General features: G+C 33.9%; 1 protein-coding gene across 1 annotated transcript; it reads left to right on the forward strand.

Annotated features, from left to right (window-relative positions):
• Positions 1 to 6,065: 6,065 nt before the first annotated feature.
• On the forward strand, positions 6,066 to 16,325 carry LOC147076667 (uncharacterized). The gene is made up of 3 exons (XM_085940910.1): positions 6,066 to 6,252; positions 15,073 to 15,318; positions 16,314 to 16,325. The coding sequence occupies exons 1-3, from the start codon at positions 6,118 to 6,120 to the stop codon at positions 16,323 to 16,325; spliced, it is 393 nt and encodes a 130-aa protein (XP_085797036.1). The 5' UTR covers positions 6,066 to 6,117.
• The last annotated feature ends 2,009 nt before the right edge of the window (positions 16,326 to 18,334 follow it).

Below are 18,334 nucleotides of genomic sequence, written 5' to 3' on the forward strand. Positions count from 1 at the left end.
GTTGTAAAACCCTGGAATATTCTTTGTAGCGCAAGGCGGTGGTGATTCTGGCGAATATTTAATATATTCGTCGTATTCAGTTGGAGCTGAGAACTGCGAGATATAACCGCGCTTTTTCGTTTATCCTATATGACTACAAACCCTGGATTGATTTTGAATCTTTTTATTACACCGATCGTGTTTAAGTTTAGTTGTGTCTAGGTACGGTCCTACAAACTTATCTAAAGAACGGTGAAAACTGGAACTACGAACTGCCAAATGGAATATTTGAATTCAGTCATTCGAATGTCAGATTCTGTCCAGTTGCGAGTCTTGATTGGGTAGTTTTCGACAGTGGATCCCCCATCAATTTCTGAGAAAAGTTTGTAGGTCTATACACTGATTCTGAAAAGCTCTTTTACTAATGATTTTTCATTTGAAAATCTTATAATTTGTTATTGTTTTTAGATTAGCGGTGAGAGCACCGTCCCGGCTAACATTGCGAGTGTCAAATCATCAGAGAAGATAACCGATGTACAAGGTACTTCCACAGACCTACAGATAGACGAACAGGTCATTAAAAAAGAACTCGAGGAATATATTAAAAGGTTTGCAGATGTAGCTGACGTTCACACTGCTCAACTTGATGGATGTCCATCGAATGTGGGAAACCCAGAACTATTAGTGGCTGTTATAAAATTGGAAAAAGGACAGTTTTATAAAGAAAATTTTGTGTGCAATATCTGTTTTGATTTTTTTGCATCGTTCGACCTAATGTTGCTTCACAAAGCGATTCATAAAAACACAATGGCGAAAACGACTAATTCCGTTGCAAGTCTGTTTAAATGTGATGACCTCATTTCCTCCTGCATACGCTCTGGTCACCTAAAATCACAAAAAAGTACTCGTTCTGCTAAAAAGTTTTTTAAGTGTGAGACATGCAATTACTCATGCAAACATTCTAGTAAAATGAAAATTCACAGAATGATCCATTCTGGTGATAAACCAGTGAAGTGTGATATTTGTAATTACTCGTGCATACTATCAACTAACATGAAAATACACAAAATGACTCATTCCGGTGAAAAACCATTCAAGTGTGATATGTGTAATTACTCATGCACAACCTCTAGTAAAATGAAATCACACAAAACGAATCATTCTGGCGAAAAGCCACTCAAGTGTCGTGATTGCAATTACTCGTGCATACATTCTAGTACCATGAAATTGCACAATATGTCTCATTCTGGTGAAAAGCCACTCAAGTGTGGTGAATGCAAATACTCATGCATAAGGTCTAGTTACCTGAAAATACACAAAATGACTCATTCCGGTGAAAAACCATTCAAGTGTGATATGTGTAATTACTCATGCACAACCTCTAGTAAAATGAAATTACACAAAATGACTCATTCTGGCGAAAAGCCACTCAAGTGTCGTTATTGCAATTACTCGTGCATACAATCAACTAACATGAAAATACACAATATGAAACATTCTGGTGAAAAACCATTCAAATGTGATATATGTAATAAGTCATTCTGTCGCTCTACTCACCTTATAACACACAAAATGACTCATCTGGTGAAAGCCATTAACGTGTAATAAATGTTATTTCTTATGTAAAACGTCTAATAATATGAAATTGCACAAAATGTCTTATTCTTGTGAAAAGCCATATAAGTTTGAAAAAAGCAATTACTCATGCAAATAGAGTACTATAAAAATACATGAAATAACTCATTCTGCTGAAATGCCATTTAAATGTAAGAAATTCAATTATTCAGGCAAACAGTCTGGTAACATGACAAGACACAAACTGACTAATTCTAGTGAAAAGCCATTAAAGTGTGGTGATTGTAATTTCTCATGCATAACGTCCGGTAACATGTAAATTTACAAAATGACTCATTCTGGTTTAAAGCCATTTAAGTGTAAGAGATTAAATTATTAATGTAAACAGTCTACATGAAAAGACACAAAATGACTCGATTTGGCGAATCGCCATTTGAATGTGAAACAAATCGTCTAGTTCCATTAAAAAACACAAAATGACATAATTCTGGAGAAAATCCATTTATGTTTGACTTTGAAATCATGAAAAATAACGATTCTCGTAAAACGCCATTCAAGTATGATTTTAGCAATTACTCATGCATTTGGATTATTAAATTAATCAATTGGACGATTTAAGGGCGGTCTGTCCCTGTCTAATATGTGGTAGACTGACCCTCATCCCCTTCGCTGAAATACACCATGGCCAACTGAAACGAGGAGAAAGCTGCAAATTTACTTGTACGCTTTGAATATTATTTTAAATATTATTATATTAAATAAATTCGATAGTATAAAAAGATCCTGAATCTAAATAGGTGGCAAAAACCCTGCTTCTAGCGTGAGGCCGAAGCATGTAAAACTGATTCTCGTTTAGTTATTCAATATTGATGACATACTCGCAATAAGAATTATATCTACCTATCAAATAATGTGTAATATTGAGAATGAAAATTACTATCCTTTAAGAAACCGTTACAACTCTAGTAATAATACTCCACATCCACTATAGCCTATCAGCTGACGTTTCGGCTTGTAATGTGGTGGATCCCAAGTGCAAATCTTCGATCTGGCTAATATATTTTTTAAATATGGTTTTTCAATGTCTGTTTGGAGTCAGAGTATAGACCTAACAGATTGAGCAAGTGACTGACCAAAAATAATATTCAGTTTAATAGAAACGTTCACAGACAGTGCTTTATAACCATTTATATTGTTCCCAATGTTTTTGTGCTAATAATAATATATCAAAATCTGCGTTTTCTGTATTTTTTAGTGAAAAATAACCATTAAGGCACATCCGACCTTGAAGACGCACCAAACAAATACCTCGGTGCGAGCCAAGTTTACCGTTAATAATTCCGAAATTGGTCAAATACCCTCCCTGCCCTTCTCCCCGATATCTCACTCCCCTAAGAGCGAGACGCTCTTTGAAAAATCAGTTATATTTTCACCCCCAAAGCAGAAAGTCGAGTCGATTGTATAGAAATTACCAAAATACCTCCGACACGTCACGTGCGCTGCCTTCAACTGCGGCCCGTCGGGTATTTTTTTGTGGCCCGCCATCATTAATTGTTCTTCTGATTACGAATACCTTTTTTATAATTTTTTAAAAAATATTGACAATATATTAAAATTTGAAGAATTTGTTGTTTCGTAAATGTATTATCTCAGTACGTCTTCCTTGCGTCTCGTCTCACACTATTGTCATGTTACATTTCATGTGACATGTCTACATCTTAAACGCAAACTAAATAAATACCGTTAACAAATTAAATATCCTTAAAACAATAAACCGTTACAAACCGACCAATGAGGAATCTTCCCGCTTTTGGAAGCTGACGCAACAATCTGTCACATGGAAGGGGAAATAACAAACAAACTAATTCCGCCTCAAGAGTCCGTCACTCCGAGATTAGAATCAATACAGAACGGACGTGACCCGGTTAACGTATAGTAAAAGTTTCAACGCCATAATGACGTTTCCCTCTTTCGGACGGGAAGGCGAACAACAAATCCAGCCAAACGGAAATTGCAGTCATCAAATTAAAAATAAAAGCTAAGTACCATTTAAAAACTCTCACCGTACCAATCAAAGATATTCTCAATGTTATATTAAAATTAAATTTTTTTGTATCAATTATAAATTTCAATGTTGTACGCTTGTTATACTTACGTAATTTTGTTGTGTGTAATTAAATAACTCTTTTAACATACTACGGTATGTTCTTATTTTTCATTGCTAATTTTATTTGTAAAATATACACTTCTTTAGGCGCCCAAATTAATAATTTCATATTTCAAACGAGATTACTAATGACAGTTTATTTGAGGTAGATAATGATATAAACATTCCTTGCAGAAGGTTAAGTTGGCAGGAAGCCGAATTTATACGTCTTGAGATTAAATAGTATTTTATTTCATGTTCTATCGATTAAACTAATTGGCACTTCATGTTTAACTATTGTTCATTACAATTTTTAAACTCTTTTCTATTATCATTCTAACTATACTTCAATTTGATATATAGCAATATGTAACCACTATTTTCTACGTCGAACATCGTGACACATTTAATTACTTTTAACTTCGCGTTGCAACGAAAAAAAAATACATGCCCATGATATGGTAAAAAGTTTGAATGGATTTCAATTTAAACTCAATTTATTCCTTTGACAAATATCGAATAACAACGTGGACCACTTTCCAACTTTGAAGTTGCTGAATATACCAGAATATAAATTTGAAGAATATGTTGATAACATATATTGAGACAAGTTTAGCAATAGTATGCGATCCATTTTCAATAGATATTGATAGTGTACCGACAGAGCTACAACTTGAGATTATTGATCTGCAGTGTGACACTGATTTAAGAGAATTGCACCGTCGTAAAGAAATCTCCAAATTTTACAATGCCCTTAATTCAGACAAATTCGACCAACATAAAGATTATGCAAGGAACATGTTCGTTATTTTTGGATCAACCTATATATTATGTGAATAAACATTTTCGATCATGAACCTCAATAAAAATTCTTTACGATCAAGTACCTATCTCCGATGCCCATTTACAGTCCAATTTAGTTTTGAGAATATCAACTACAAAATTAACACCTGAATTTTAAAAAAATTGTTAAAAAATGTACGGCAGTTTCATTCTTCTCATTAATTTTTTTGTAATGTTTATTTTTCGTGATAATAAATAGTGTATATCTAAAAATGGTATTTTATTTGCGGCCCGCCGCTCATTTTGAATTCTTGAATTTGGCCCCCCATCCAATAAGTTTGCCCGCCCCCTGGTCTAAACTAAACAAACCGAAGCTTCCATGCCTTGTAAATAATTTACACCCACTATCGCCGAGTGGCTGACGCATCAGCGTACCTATACTGTCGTGCGTCCCAAATTCGAACCCTCAGTCTGACGAATACACATTGTTTTTCAATGTCGGAGTATGGACCTAATCGGATGAGCAAGTGGCTAAAATATATTCATTGTAATAGCATAGTTAATTATAACTGTTCCAATTTTTTCTTGTTCATATTAATAAATCCAGCTCCTTTCGGAGATGTAAAATTTCAATTAGTGTGTTTTATTTACTTTTACTAGGTAGAAAAGAACCATGTCTAGGGCGTATATAATCGGTATCTTTCCACTCTTAATCCATAACGAAGAAATACCGAGCATCCTCATTCAAGATTCCATCGGTATGATAATAATAAGTACCTACCTACCAACAGATCACCCAGGGCTGGAAATTATATATAATATGTGTACGAATATTAACGCATACACAAAATAATGCAAAAACATATTAGGTACCTAGGTACCTACTTTGATCTTCTGACATTCATTTATAGGCTATATGTTAAAGATTAGAACTGACAAGTATTTATTATCAACTCCGCTGGGAAAAATCTCAGTCATACGAAATATATCTCTTTCTCGGCACTACCTCCCGGGGCGGGATTTGGCCTCCTCTACAATTATTGTCCTCCACACAGTCCTTTCCCTTGTTACTCCTCTCCAGTCTCCAGCCCTCCCCATCTTTCTCCAGTCTTTTTCGATACAGTCAGCGAAATATACCTATAGGTAGTGAAAAAAGAATTAACACATGAAATTGAATGATTTCAGGTAATTATTTACCTATAAGAAAAAACATTAATTTCTTATTGTCATTGTTAATAATCCTAAACCAAAGATGACTTCAAAGTCTCCACTTATGTCCAGAACGTAACCTCCCGCCCCGCAGGAAAGAATTGTTCGCCAAAGAGATGGGTTGAGTTTGCAAAACCTTTAATATTGACAATTATTAGTAATTCACCAAGAAATAACATTAATACATATACTTTTCAAATATTAATGAATAATGTAGAAAAGGTTCGACATAGTACAGCGTTTTATTTTAAATAATATTATTTGGGGTCATGTTATTGTCTTATGATCATGTATAATGACAATACAAAGTATATTCGTCTATTGGCAATAGCATCGGCATAATTTTTTGTCTATGGTAGAACCACGCCATGAGTACGCCGATGCTCTTGTATAATTTTAATCAATGCATTAACAATTAAACAAAAATGGAAGTGAAACGAGAACCTGTTGAAATTGAATCTGATGCAGAAAACGAGCAGTTGTCTGATGCGGCAATAATTCATTCAAACTGTCAAGCGATAAAGAAAGAGGACGCCGAAGATGACAGTCGCACTTTTGAGGTTAGATTTTAAAACTAAAGTTATTTTGACGAAATGACAGATTCAAAACAATTCGTCTCGTCTCGTTCTACTATAACTATAGTCATTAATACACAGACGCCAAGTGTTTTAGTGAGACACTAGCCCCAATCTGGGGGCACCATTGTCGGTCAGCTTGCTCGCAAAACCTTTTTGTAAGACATTTAATATTTCACCTTTCTTACGACTAGAAAATTATTATTAGTTATTTCATTCAAGCTTTCAAACACTGAAATAGGTTCAATCGTTTTCGCTTAATTTCTAGTAACCACAATACGTCATAATAACTTCTTAAATAAGACCCACCGAGCATCTGTTCGCTGTGGATGACAATTGTATTATAACTTCTTCTGAATATTACTATGAGAACATTATTGAAGAGTGCTTATACAGAAATGTACATGTTTATTGTTTATCTGTAAACGGTGATATTACTACAGCTTGGTTTAATGTCTTCGATTTTAGCATAGACACCAACAGTCCTTGTTGAGCCATGGACGTTCCGGCATAAGTGATTTTACATTACCTACATCGTTCATTCATGATTATTCGGCTGTACATATCTCTCGCTTATCCACTTATATGATTGCCTGGGTCCTCCCGCAGGAGTCAGTAGTTAGGACGTCACTTGCTCTCTCCTGCAAGACATTTTATTGCTATGGGTGTTTATGCGCAGGACTTTCACCATGTCACATCGCCTTCCTCGTATGCTATTGTCTTCATTAACGTCACATTGTAATTTCGAGTCAACAGATGTGTTTTGAATAATTATATTGTTCTCGTCTTACCTTATAAATATATTTGTGTTGATTTATCATAAGTAATATAAATAAGTAGGTACCTACCTATGACGTCGGGTATCGGAAAGAAGATTTTGAAAATCTTAATTTACATCTTTGAAAACGACAATTTCTATCAGAATAGCCACATCCAAGAATGTTGTCAGGTGGAATGAACTGCCAACTTATGTACCAGTGGCGGCTTGTCCATCTGCACTGCGGACTGCAGCACCCCCAAGAAAATTGAGAAAAATTTGATATTAAATTTATATATATATTCCGACCAAATCCGATATTTATAGAATCATATGGGCCTCCACAGATTAGAGGTTTGTATAAACAGATTTGGTTTTTTACGAGAAATGGATGTCAGCCACAGCTCACATAAAAATTGAAAAACAATATGTGTGTTTGCCACACCCAGGATTCGAACCTGGGACCCACGGCGTGATAGTCCATCGCTTAAGCGGCGCGGTCACCTTGGGCGTGATTTATGCATACTAGCTGAGCCAGCTGGCTCTCGCCAGTCTGTCTCGCTAGGTCTTGCAGACAGCCTTTTGTCATAATGAAATGGTGTTGGATTTTAATATAATTGTAAAGTATGTATAGATGGCGCCAAAGTTTTCCCTTCGGGATGGATTTTCATTCACGTCAGACAGTTTGACATTTCTCTGATTTGTCAGTTTTACGATTTGCATGTCGTCACTGCCAATACAAATTTGAAGTCATATGCATAGTCCATTCTGGAGTCTGGCCTTCACAATATCGTCTGACACCATTTCAGGCTGCTATCTATGCCTAGCAGAACAGCTGGCAATCACCGATTGCTACCACTGAAATTTTAATTTTAATACAATATATGTGTAGGTATGTGCATTTAAATATGATAAATAAATATACATCTCTGTGATTATCATAAATAGCGATCCAATATAACGCGAATATTAATCTCTTTCGGGTCCCATTTACATATTAGAAAAAGGTTAGCAGCATAAAAAATAAATTTAAACATTATTTTGTTTCATTGTCTATAAAAAATAAATGCTTGCAGCCATAGAATAATATTTTAAAATCATATTTTGATTTAAAAATTAACCTTAAACAATATAGTTTCCCGGTGTGGGACATTCATATCTTGAAAAATGTTGATAAATAATAAAGCAATACATATTATATCTGAGTCTATTCTAGACCAATTCTGATAAGAATAGGAATTTATAAGACCTAAAGACGTGGAATCAGCTTAAAGAGGCCTTCATCCAGCAGTGGATTGATACGGGTTGATGACGATAATGACGATATAAATGGATAGGTATATAAAATCACAAATTAAAAAAAAATATAGCAGTTTACATGACCAAGAAGGGTAGAATTATGTTGGTGTAACCTTCATCCAGCAGTGGATTGATCTTGGTTGATAATGATAATGACGATATTTTGAATGGGTACATATAATATCAGTTATTTTGATAAATATAGCAATTTATATAACCGACAGAAATGCAAACAACTTAAAGAGGCCTTCTCCCACCAGTGAATTGATTCAGGCTCATAGGCAATATAAATAGATACAATTTAATATCACCGATTTTTATAAATACAGCAATTCAAATGACAGAAAGGAGTAGAATCAGGCTAGGGAGGCCTTTATCCAGCAGTGGATGGGTTCAGGTCGATGATAAGGACGACAGAAATAGGTATAATATCACAAATTCGTTAGACCGATAGTAGTAGAATCAGGTTGCGGAACCCTTCATCCAGCAGTTGATTGATCCTGGTTGATGATGATGATGACGATATGAATATGTAGATAAATATAATATCACCGATCTTGATAAATACAGCAATTCAAATGACAGAAAGGAATAGAATCAGGCTAGGGAGGCCTTTATCCAGCAGTGGATTAGCTCAGGTCGATGATGATTAGGATGATAAAAATAGGTATAATATCACAAATTTGTTCAACCGATAGTAGTAGAATTTCGTTACGGAACCCTTCATCCAGCAGTGGATTGATGATGATTATGACGATATGAATATGTAGATAAATAACATTATCATTTTTAATAGACATTCAAGACTGTCAAGAATACAATCAACGTAAAGAGGCCTACATCCAGCAGTGGATTTATTGAGGCTCGTGATAATAACGCATTATATTATATAGATAGGTAGATAATATAATATCATTGATTTTGATAAATATCACAATTCATGGGGTAGAATAAGGCTGAGAAAGCTTTCATCTAGCAGTGGATAGGTCCAGATTGATGATGATAAGGATGATAAAATTATGTAGGTATTATACTATATCACAAATTTTGATTACTATAACAATTAATTTCTTTCATTGTTTGCAATGGCAACTTTGTTAGTTTAATATGACTAACAGCACAATATATTATGTTGTGTCCGCATTGGATATAATTAGAATGGTATTTAAATGTGGTAATTAAATATTAATTAAATACTGCGCGGCGAATGAGTAAATATCCAAAATGATGTATGATTTAATGGCATAATTTTAAATATTTCATAGACAGATGCATATTATGGCTTGGTTTTCCCAGGGTATAATTGAAATTTAAAAACTAACCAATACCATCTGTAAAGTGTAGTATTATTTAAATGTAAACAAATACGTATAACTGACAAAGCTTAGTCTGCAATATCTATGGTGGATCCACCCTACTTCCACCCATCGCCATAGCAGGATAGTCTAATTTTTCATACATTTAGATTATTGCGTTGTTACAATACGTTCTATTTATTGAATGAGGGAAGATCCCATTAGATTGAAAAAATGTTAAAACTATCTCTCGTACTAAATCTTTTGTTACTCATAATTATTACCACTCTGAAGGGGTGTGTACATATGCTTTGCTTAGGAGCAAAAATGCTATTTTATTTTAAAATTAGTAGGTTTTTTATAATACTACTGAATAAATTCCAACATGCTTAATTTATTATTTAACAAATTATCTGGGCGAGGAAATAAAAATGATATTATTTTTATCACGTACAAAAATGGAAAAGTAGTAGCTACTTACTTATGGAACCTACCTAATTATAGTGTAAAATAGTAAAAATTTACTATTAGAATATTATTTGCCAATAAGCGATAAGATATAAGCGATGTTACAGGTGATAAAGAATAAATGATACGTAATGTCATTTTTTACAATATTAATAAGAAGAAACACTATTACAATTTAAATATTATTAATAACATCACGATTTAATTATTATTTGGAATAAACGTCACATTAATTTCATTTACCTACCTACCTTAATGTAATAATAATACTATTACATACTATATCAGGATAATCAAGGTATCTGAAATTATTATTCATCGATAGTAATATTAAAATTCTCCATTATTATTATTGGCAATGAATATACATATAATATTGCAAGAAATGTCTATGCTATTTAAAATGTCACATTACTGTTCGATGTTTTCTAGGATTTTCACAAATTCCAAATTTGAAAATATTCTGACACGTAAACTAAATAAGCGAAAGAAAACAAATGACAATAATTAGTCCATTAGTTTGACAGATAAAAAGCAGTGACATGGTTTTAGATTATATTTTCGTAGTAATCAGTGAGGAAAGATGTATTTATTTCTAGTTAAAACTCAATAGTGCGCCAATGTGCTACTTACAGATTTGAATAAATTTGTGGAATATTAATTCTGATTTCTGGAATTTCGATTAAATAGAAAGTATTAAGCGACATTATAATCAATTTGCGGTAGATAGACAGTAAAGTAGCGAAAATGTATGGTGACGGATGTGAAACGCGATTTAAAAATGATTTTATCTGTGATTGTGTCGAGTTTTTTTAGATTATGCCCGATTCAAATGGAAGTCGATTCGGGACTCCAAAAATTGAAGTGAATTCCTTTAATAATCAACAAAGTGGTATTTAAATAAAAAAGTTGACGTATTTTCCAAAATCTCTTAGGATAATAATATATAGGAGACTAGCTGAGCCAGCTGGCTCTCGCCAGTCTGTCTCGCTAGGTCTTGCAGACAGCTTTTCATCATAGTGACTTGGTGTTGGATTTTAATATAATAATTGTAAAGTGTGTATAGACGGCGCCATAGTTTTCCCTTCGGGATGGATTTTCATTCACGTCAGACAATTGAAAATTTATCTGATTTGTCAGTTTTACGATATGCATGTCGTCACTGCAAATACAAATTTGGAGTCATGTGCGTAGTCTATTCTGGAGTCTGGCCTTTTCAATATCATCTGACACCATTTCAGGCTGCTAAGCCTAGCAAAACAGCTGGCAATCGCCGATTGCTACCACTGTCATTTTAATTTTAATACAATATATGTGTAGGTATGTGCATTTAAATATGATAAATAGTTATACATCTCAATCGTGATTATCATAAATAGCGATCCAATATAACGCGAATATTAATCTCTTTCGGGTCCCATTTACATAATAGAAAAAGGTTAGCAGCATAAAAAATAAATTTAAACATTATTTTGTTTCATTGTCTATAAAAAATAAATGCTTGGAGCCACAGAATAATATTTTAAAAATCATATTTTGTTTTAAAAATTAACCTTAAACAATATAGTTTCCCGGTGCGGGACATTCATATCGAGACAAATGTTGATAAATTATGAAGTAATACATATTATATCTGATAAGAATAGGAATTTATAAGACCTAAAGATGTGGAATCAGCAGTTTATATGACCAAGAAGAGTAGAATTAGGTTGGGATAACCTTCATCCAGCAGTGGATTAATCTTGGTTGATGATGATAATGACGATATTATGAATGGGAAAATATAATATCAGCAATTTTGATAAATATAGTAATTCATATGACCGACAGAAATTCAAACAACTTAGAGAGGCCTTCATCCACCGGTGGATTGATTCAGGTTCATAATGATAATGGAAATATAAATAGATATAATATATTATTATCACCGATTTTGATAAATACAGCAATTCAAATGACAGAAAGGAGTAGAATCAGGCATGGAAGGCCTTTATCCAGCAATAGATGGGTTCAGGTCAATGATGATAAGGACGATAGAAATAGGTATACTATAGTAGTAGAATCAGGTTGCGGAACTCTTCATCCAGCAGTGAATTGATCCTGGTTGATGATGATGACGATATGAATATGTAGATAAATGTAATATCACCGATTTTGATAAATACAGAAATTCATATCACAGAAAGGAGTAGAATCATGCTAAGGAGGTCTTTAAGTAGTGGATTGGTTTAGGTCGATGATGATGAAGATGACGATATGAATATGTAAATAAATATAATATCACCGATTTTGATAAATACAGAAATTCATATGACAGAAAAGAGTAGAATCAGGCTAGCGAGGTCTTTATTAAGCAGTGGATTGTTTCAGGTCGATGATGATGATGATGATAATGATGATAATGACGATATGAATATGTAAATAAATATAATATCACCGATTTTGATAAATACAGCAATTCATATGACAGAAAGGAGTAGAATAAAAGCTAGGGAGGTCTTTATTAAGCAGTGGATTGGTTTAGGTCGATGATGATGATGATGACGATATGAATATGTAGATAAATATAATATCACCGATTTTGATAAATACAGCAATTCATATGACAGAAAGGAGTAGAATCTGGCTAGGGAGGTCTTTATTAAGCAGTGGATTGGTTCAGGTCAATGATGATGATAATGATAATGACCATATGGATATGTAGATAAATATAATATCACCGATTTTGATAAATACAGCAATGCATATGACAGAAAGGAGTAGAATCAGGCTAAGGAGGTCTTTAAGTAGTGGATTGGTTCAGGTCAATGATGATGATGATGACGATATGAATATGTAAATAAATATAATATCACCGATTTTGATAAATACAGAAATTCATATGACAGAAAGGAGTAGAATCTGGTTAGGGAGGTCTTTATTAAGCAGTGGATTGGTTCAGGTCGATGATGATGACGATATGAATATGTAGATAAATATAATATCACCGATTTTGATAAATACAGAAATTCATATGACAGAAAGGAGGAGAATTAGGCTAAGGGGGTCTTTATTAAGCAGTGGATTGGTTCAGGTATATGATAATGATGATGATGATGATGACGATATGAATGTGTAGATACATATAATATCACAGATTTTGATAAATACATACATTCATATGACAAAAGGAGTAGAATCAGGCTAGGGAGGTCTTTATTAAGCAGTGGATGGATCCTGGTTGATGATGATGATGACGATATGAATATGTTTTTAAATATAATATCACCGATTTTGATAAATACAGCAATTCATATGACAGAAAGGAGTAGAACCGGGCTAGGAGGCCATTATCCAGCAGTGGATTGGTTCAGGTCGATGATATAAGAATGATAGAAATAGGTATAATATCACAAATTCGTTAAACCGATAGTAGTAGAATCAGGTTGCGGAACCCTTCATCCAGTAGTGGATTTATCCTAGTTGATGATGATGATGATGATGATTATGATGACGATATGAATATGTGGATAAATAACATTAGAAATTAAATACTGTCAAGAATACAATCAACGTAGAGAGGCCTTCATCCAGCAGTGGATTTATTGAGGCTCGTGATAATAATGGCATTATATATAGATAGGTAGATAATAATATTATATCACTGATTTTGATAAATATAACAATTCATGTGTAAGTAAGGAGTAGAAAAAGGCTGAAGAGGCCTTCATCCAGCAGTGTATAGGTCAAGATTGATGATGATAGGGACGAAAAAAATAGGTAGATATTATACAATATCACACATTTTGATAACTATAACAATTCGTATTAATTTCTTTCATTGTTTGCGATGGCAACTTTTTAAGTATGGAAATTAGTAGCCTAGGTAATTATACAATAACAAAAATAGTGGGTGAACAGCCACAAAGTATTTTAAAAAAATCAAATTTGGAATATCACATTATCTATGAAATGGCCGTCAGTGGCGTACCCCGCTATCAAAAGATATTATACGTATTAAATTGTACCAAAATTATGGTTTTTTCACCGGAAAAAAGTGCGCCAATGCCTACATTACGATATTTGAATAAAAATAATCGAATTCGTTTACCCATCTTATCCAGGAGCCGCCACTGTGTATAAGCATAGCTTACTTTATTAAATTCCCAACACTTTAGGTACCTTCTTTTTTCTTCGTTTATGACTATCGTTTTTTAAAACAATTCAGATTCACAATATTTTTTATACTTGCTTCTTTACCTAGTAATAATGTTTTACGTTATTTTATTGTATTATTTATGTGTTGTCAATATGTCTTTACCATTGGTGGAGTGCGAATAGTGCCTGAAGATTGAGAATGGTATTTACTATTTTACTTATCTAAGTTTCTCTGTCTATGGTTGGGTTATAACTTACTAATAACATCTCTCTGTCTGTATTTGGTTTTTATCTATATGCCTTCATGTAAATCTCGTGTATAGAGGTTTCTTTGTGTCGATTCAAGAAATTTGTGTCGGCTGAGAAAAATGTCTCAATGAAGACAATTCGCTTACCAGCATCGGGTATTGCTAATTTAATTTCGGTAGGGGTCTATGAAACCACCTTGAAAAAACCCTGTAAATTTCTTTACTGCGCAAGGCGGTGGTGATTCTGATGAATATTTCACATATTCGTCGTATTCACAGAACTGCGAGTTATAACCGCGTATTTCCGAAATGCGAAATGTCGCATAGGACTGAAATTTTGTACATATTATTCTTTAACTTATATGGCTGTAATCACTGAATCTTAAAGGCATAAATCATTGTATTATGATTAGCTGTATATAGGTAATAAATGGTATCGAATACACTTCACAATAATATTATCACCCAGATTGTATTTGAGGTTAACTGTGTCTAGGTGCCTTAATTATTCTAATTGGCTATTTTACTTATGACCATGATTTATTATTGTCATTTCAAAATCACATAATTTATTTATAAGTTCTTCTAAATATTATTTTAGATAAGCGGTGGAAGCACCGTCCCGGCTAACTTTGCGAGTGTCAAATCGTCAGAGGAGAAGACTGATATACAAGATACTTACCCAGACTTACAGATAGACGAACAAGTCATTAAAAAAGAACTCGAGGAATGTATTAAAAGGTTTGCGGATGTAGCGGACGTTCACACTGCTCAACTTGATATATGTCCATCGAATGTGGGAAACCCAGAACTATTAGTGGCTGCTATAAAATTAGAAAAAAGGCAGGTTTATAAAGAAAATTTTGTGTGCAATATCTGTTTTGATTTTTTTGCATCGTTCGACATAATGTTGCTTCACAAAACGATTCATAAACACACAATGGCGAAAACGACTAATTCCGTTGCAAGTCTATTCAAATGTGATGAGGCCAATTTCTCCAGCATTCGCTCTGGTCACGTAAAATCACAAAAAATGACTCACTCTGATGAAAAGCCATTTAAGTGTGATGAGTGCAAATACTCTTGCAAACATTTGGCTCATATGAAAATACACAAAATGACTCATACTGGTGAAAAGCCATTTAAGTGTGATGAATGTACCTACTCATGTATAACATCTAGTAACATGAAATTGCACAAAATGTCTCACTCTGGTGAAAATTCTATTAAGTGTGATAACTGTAATTACTCATGCGTAACGTCTAGTCGCATGAGAAGCCACAAAATGACTCATTCTAATGAAAAACCTATTAAGTGCGATGAGTGCAAATACTCATGTAAACAGTTGGCTCACATGAAAATACACAAAATGACTCATTCTGGTGTAAAGCCATTCAAGTGTGCTGAATGTAATTACTCATGCAAACAGTCTGGTAGCATGAAAATACACACAATGACTCATTCTGATCTAAAGCCATTTAAGTGTGATAACTGTAATTACTCATGCGTAACGTCTAGTCACATGAAAAGCCACAAAATGACTCATTCTAATGAAAATCCTTTTAAGTGCGATGAGTGCAAATACTCATGCAAACAGTTGGCTCACATGAAAATACACAAAATGACTCATTCTGGTGAAAAGCCATTTAAATGTAATAAATGCAAATACTCATGCACAAAGCGTTATAGCTTGAAAATGCACAAATTGACGCATTCTGGTGAAAAGCCATTTAAATGTAATAAATGCAAATACTCATGCACACAGCTTTCTAGCTTGAAAAGGCACAAAATGACGCATTCTGGTGAAAAGCCTTTTAAATGTGAAGAATGTCATTACTCCAGCATACAGGCTAGTGCCTTGAAAAACCACAAAATGAGTCATTCTGGTGTAAGGCCATTTCTATGTGAAATTTGCAATCATTCATGCAAAACGTCTGGTCAAATGAAATCACACAAAATGACTCACTCTAGTGTGAAGCCATATAGGTGTAATGAATGTGATTATTCATGCAAACAGGCTAGTACCTTGAAAGCACATAAAAATACTCATTCTAGTGTGATAAATGTAATTACTCATGCAAACAATCTGGTACTATGAAAAAACACAAATTGACTCATTGTAATGAAAAGCCATGACGAAAATTACTACGAGAATATTTGAAGAGCTGTGGGCGTTCCGGAAAAAGTGTTTTTTTTTCACCTACATCTTTCATTGATGATTATTCGGTTGTATCTGTTCCTTCCAAACCGGTTGAAACCGAAAACCGGTTTAAATCTTAATAGTATAATAATATATATATTATTTATAATATTAATATAAATAAATTTTGTATGTGGTGAAATTTATTTACATTATAAAATGTCATAATACCTTATTCATTACGTATGCCAATATGCTTGATCAGCTGTTTTGCATCTGGTCTTTAGAGTAGCAAATCTGCTTAAATTTGACTGTCCTTTTTGTTGTATGCAAATTGGCCATGCTACGAGGGTGGGTCAATAATTCCTTAGAAAAAAGCATTAAAACAGTTTTTATTTTTGTATTTTTTTTTATTTCTCAACATAATCTCCTTGGAGCTCAATACACTTGGTTAGACGTTTCTCAATTTTTTTTAAACCGTCAGAAAAATAAGTTTTCGGAAGGTCCTCAAAATAAGCATTTGTCCGATCTATGACTTCTTCATTTGAAAAAAAACGTTGTCCACTTAGCCATTTTTTTAAGTTTGGGAAAAGGAAAAAGTCACTGGGGGCTAAATCTGGCGAATACGGTGGGTGGTCGACCAATTCGAACTTCAATTCTTCAATTTTAGCCATTGATCGTAAACATGTGTGAACACGGGCATTGTCCTGATGAAAGAGGATTTTTTTCCTGTTTAAATGAGGCCGTTTTTCTTCAATTTCGTTTTTTAGCTGGTCCAATAAAGATGCATAATAATCCCCTGTTATTGTTTTTCCTTTTTCCAAATAGTCAACGAAAATAATTCCACGTGCATCCCAAAATACAGTAGCCATAACCTTACCAGCTGATTTTACGGTATTCGCCTTCTTTGGACATGGTTCGCCTTTCGCAATCCACTGCTTTGACTGTTCTTTCGTCTCGGGAGTATAGTGGTGTATCCATGTTTCATCTACAGTCACAAAGCGACGAAAAAATTCATCCGGATTGCGTTGCATGAGCGACAACAGGGCTTTAGAGGCCACCACCCTATTGCGTTTATTGTCGACTGTGAGCAAACGCAACACCCATCTTGCAGAAACTTTTTTCATGCCCAATTTGTCATGTAAAATAGAAATGACGCTACCTTTTGAGATCCCTGTAACCTCAATTATCTCACTCAACTTTAATCTTCGGTCACTTAACACCATATCGTGGATTTTATTGATCATTTCTGGTGTAGTCACCTCTACAGGACGTCCTGAGCGTGGTTCATCCTTTGTTGATGTACGACCACGTTTAAATTCATTTAACCAGTTATAAATAGTTGCAAGTGAAGGAGCAGATATGCCGTGAACTAAATCCAACTCATTTTTTATTTCCTTTGCTGTTAACCCTTTTATATTAAAATGTTTAATAACAGCTCTAAACTCAATTTTCTCCATTTTGTAAACAAGCAAATTTTTTTTTTAAATGTACGAAAATAAAAAACAACAACCCGACCAATCTGATTGAAACTTCGCAGCATACTGAATCGGTAGTGCCGCTGCATGAAAACAAACCGCTTACAGTACTAGTCGCGCCATCTGTCGGCTTTTCTAAGGACTTATTGACCCACCCTCGTATTTTAAATCTCACTCCTTCTTCACAGCCATTGTCACCTTCGGAGAAATGAGGGTAGGTAGATAGTACCTTGTATTATAATAGG

Source organism: Rhyacophila brunnea, unplaced genomic scaffold, assembly GCF_057557595.1.
Source record: "Rhyacophila brunnea isolate RB1 unplaced genomic scaffold, BYU_Rbru_1.0 scaffold_13, whole genome shotgun sequence".
In the NCBI taxonomy this organism is placed as follows: Eukaryota; Metazoa; Arthropoda; class Insecta; order Trichoptera; family Rhyacophilidae; genus Rhyacophila; species Rhyacophila brunnea.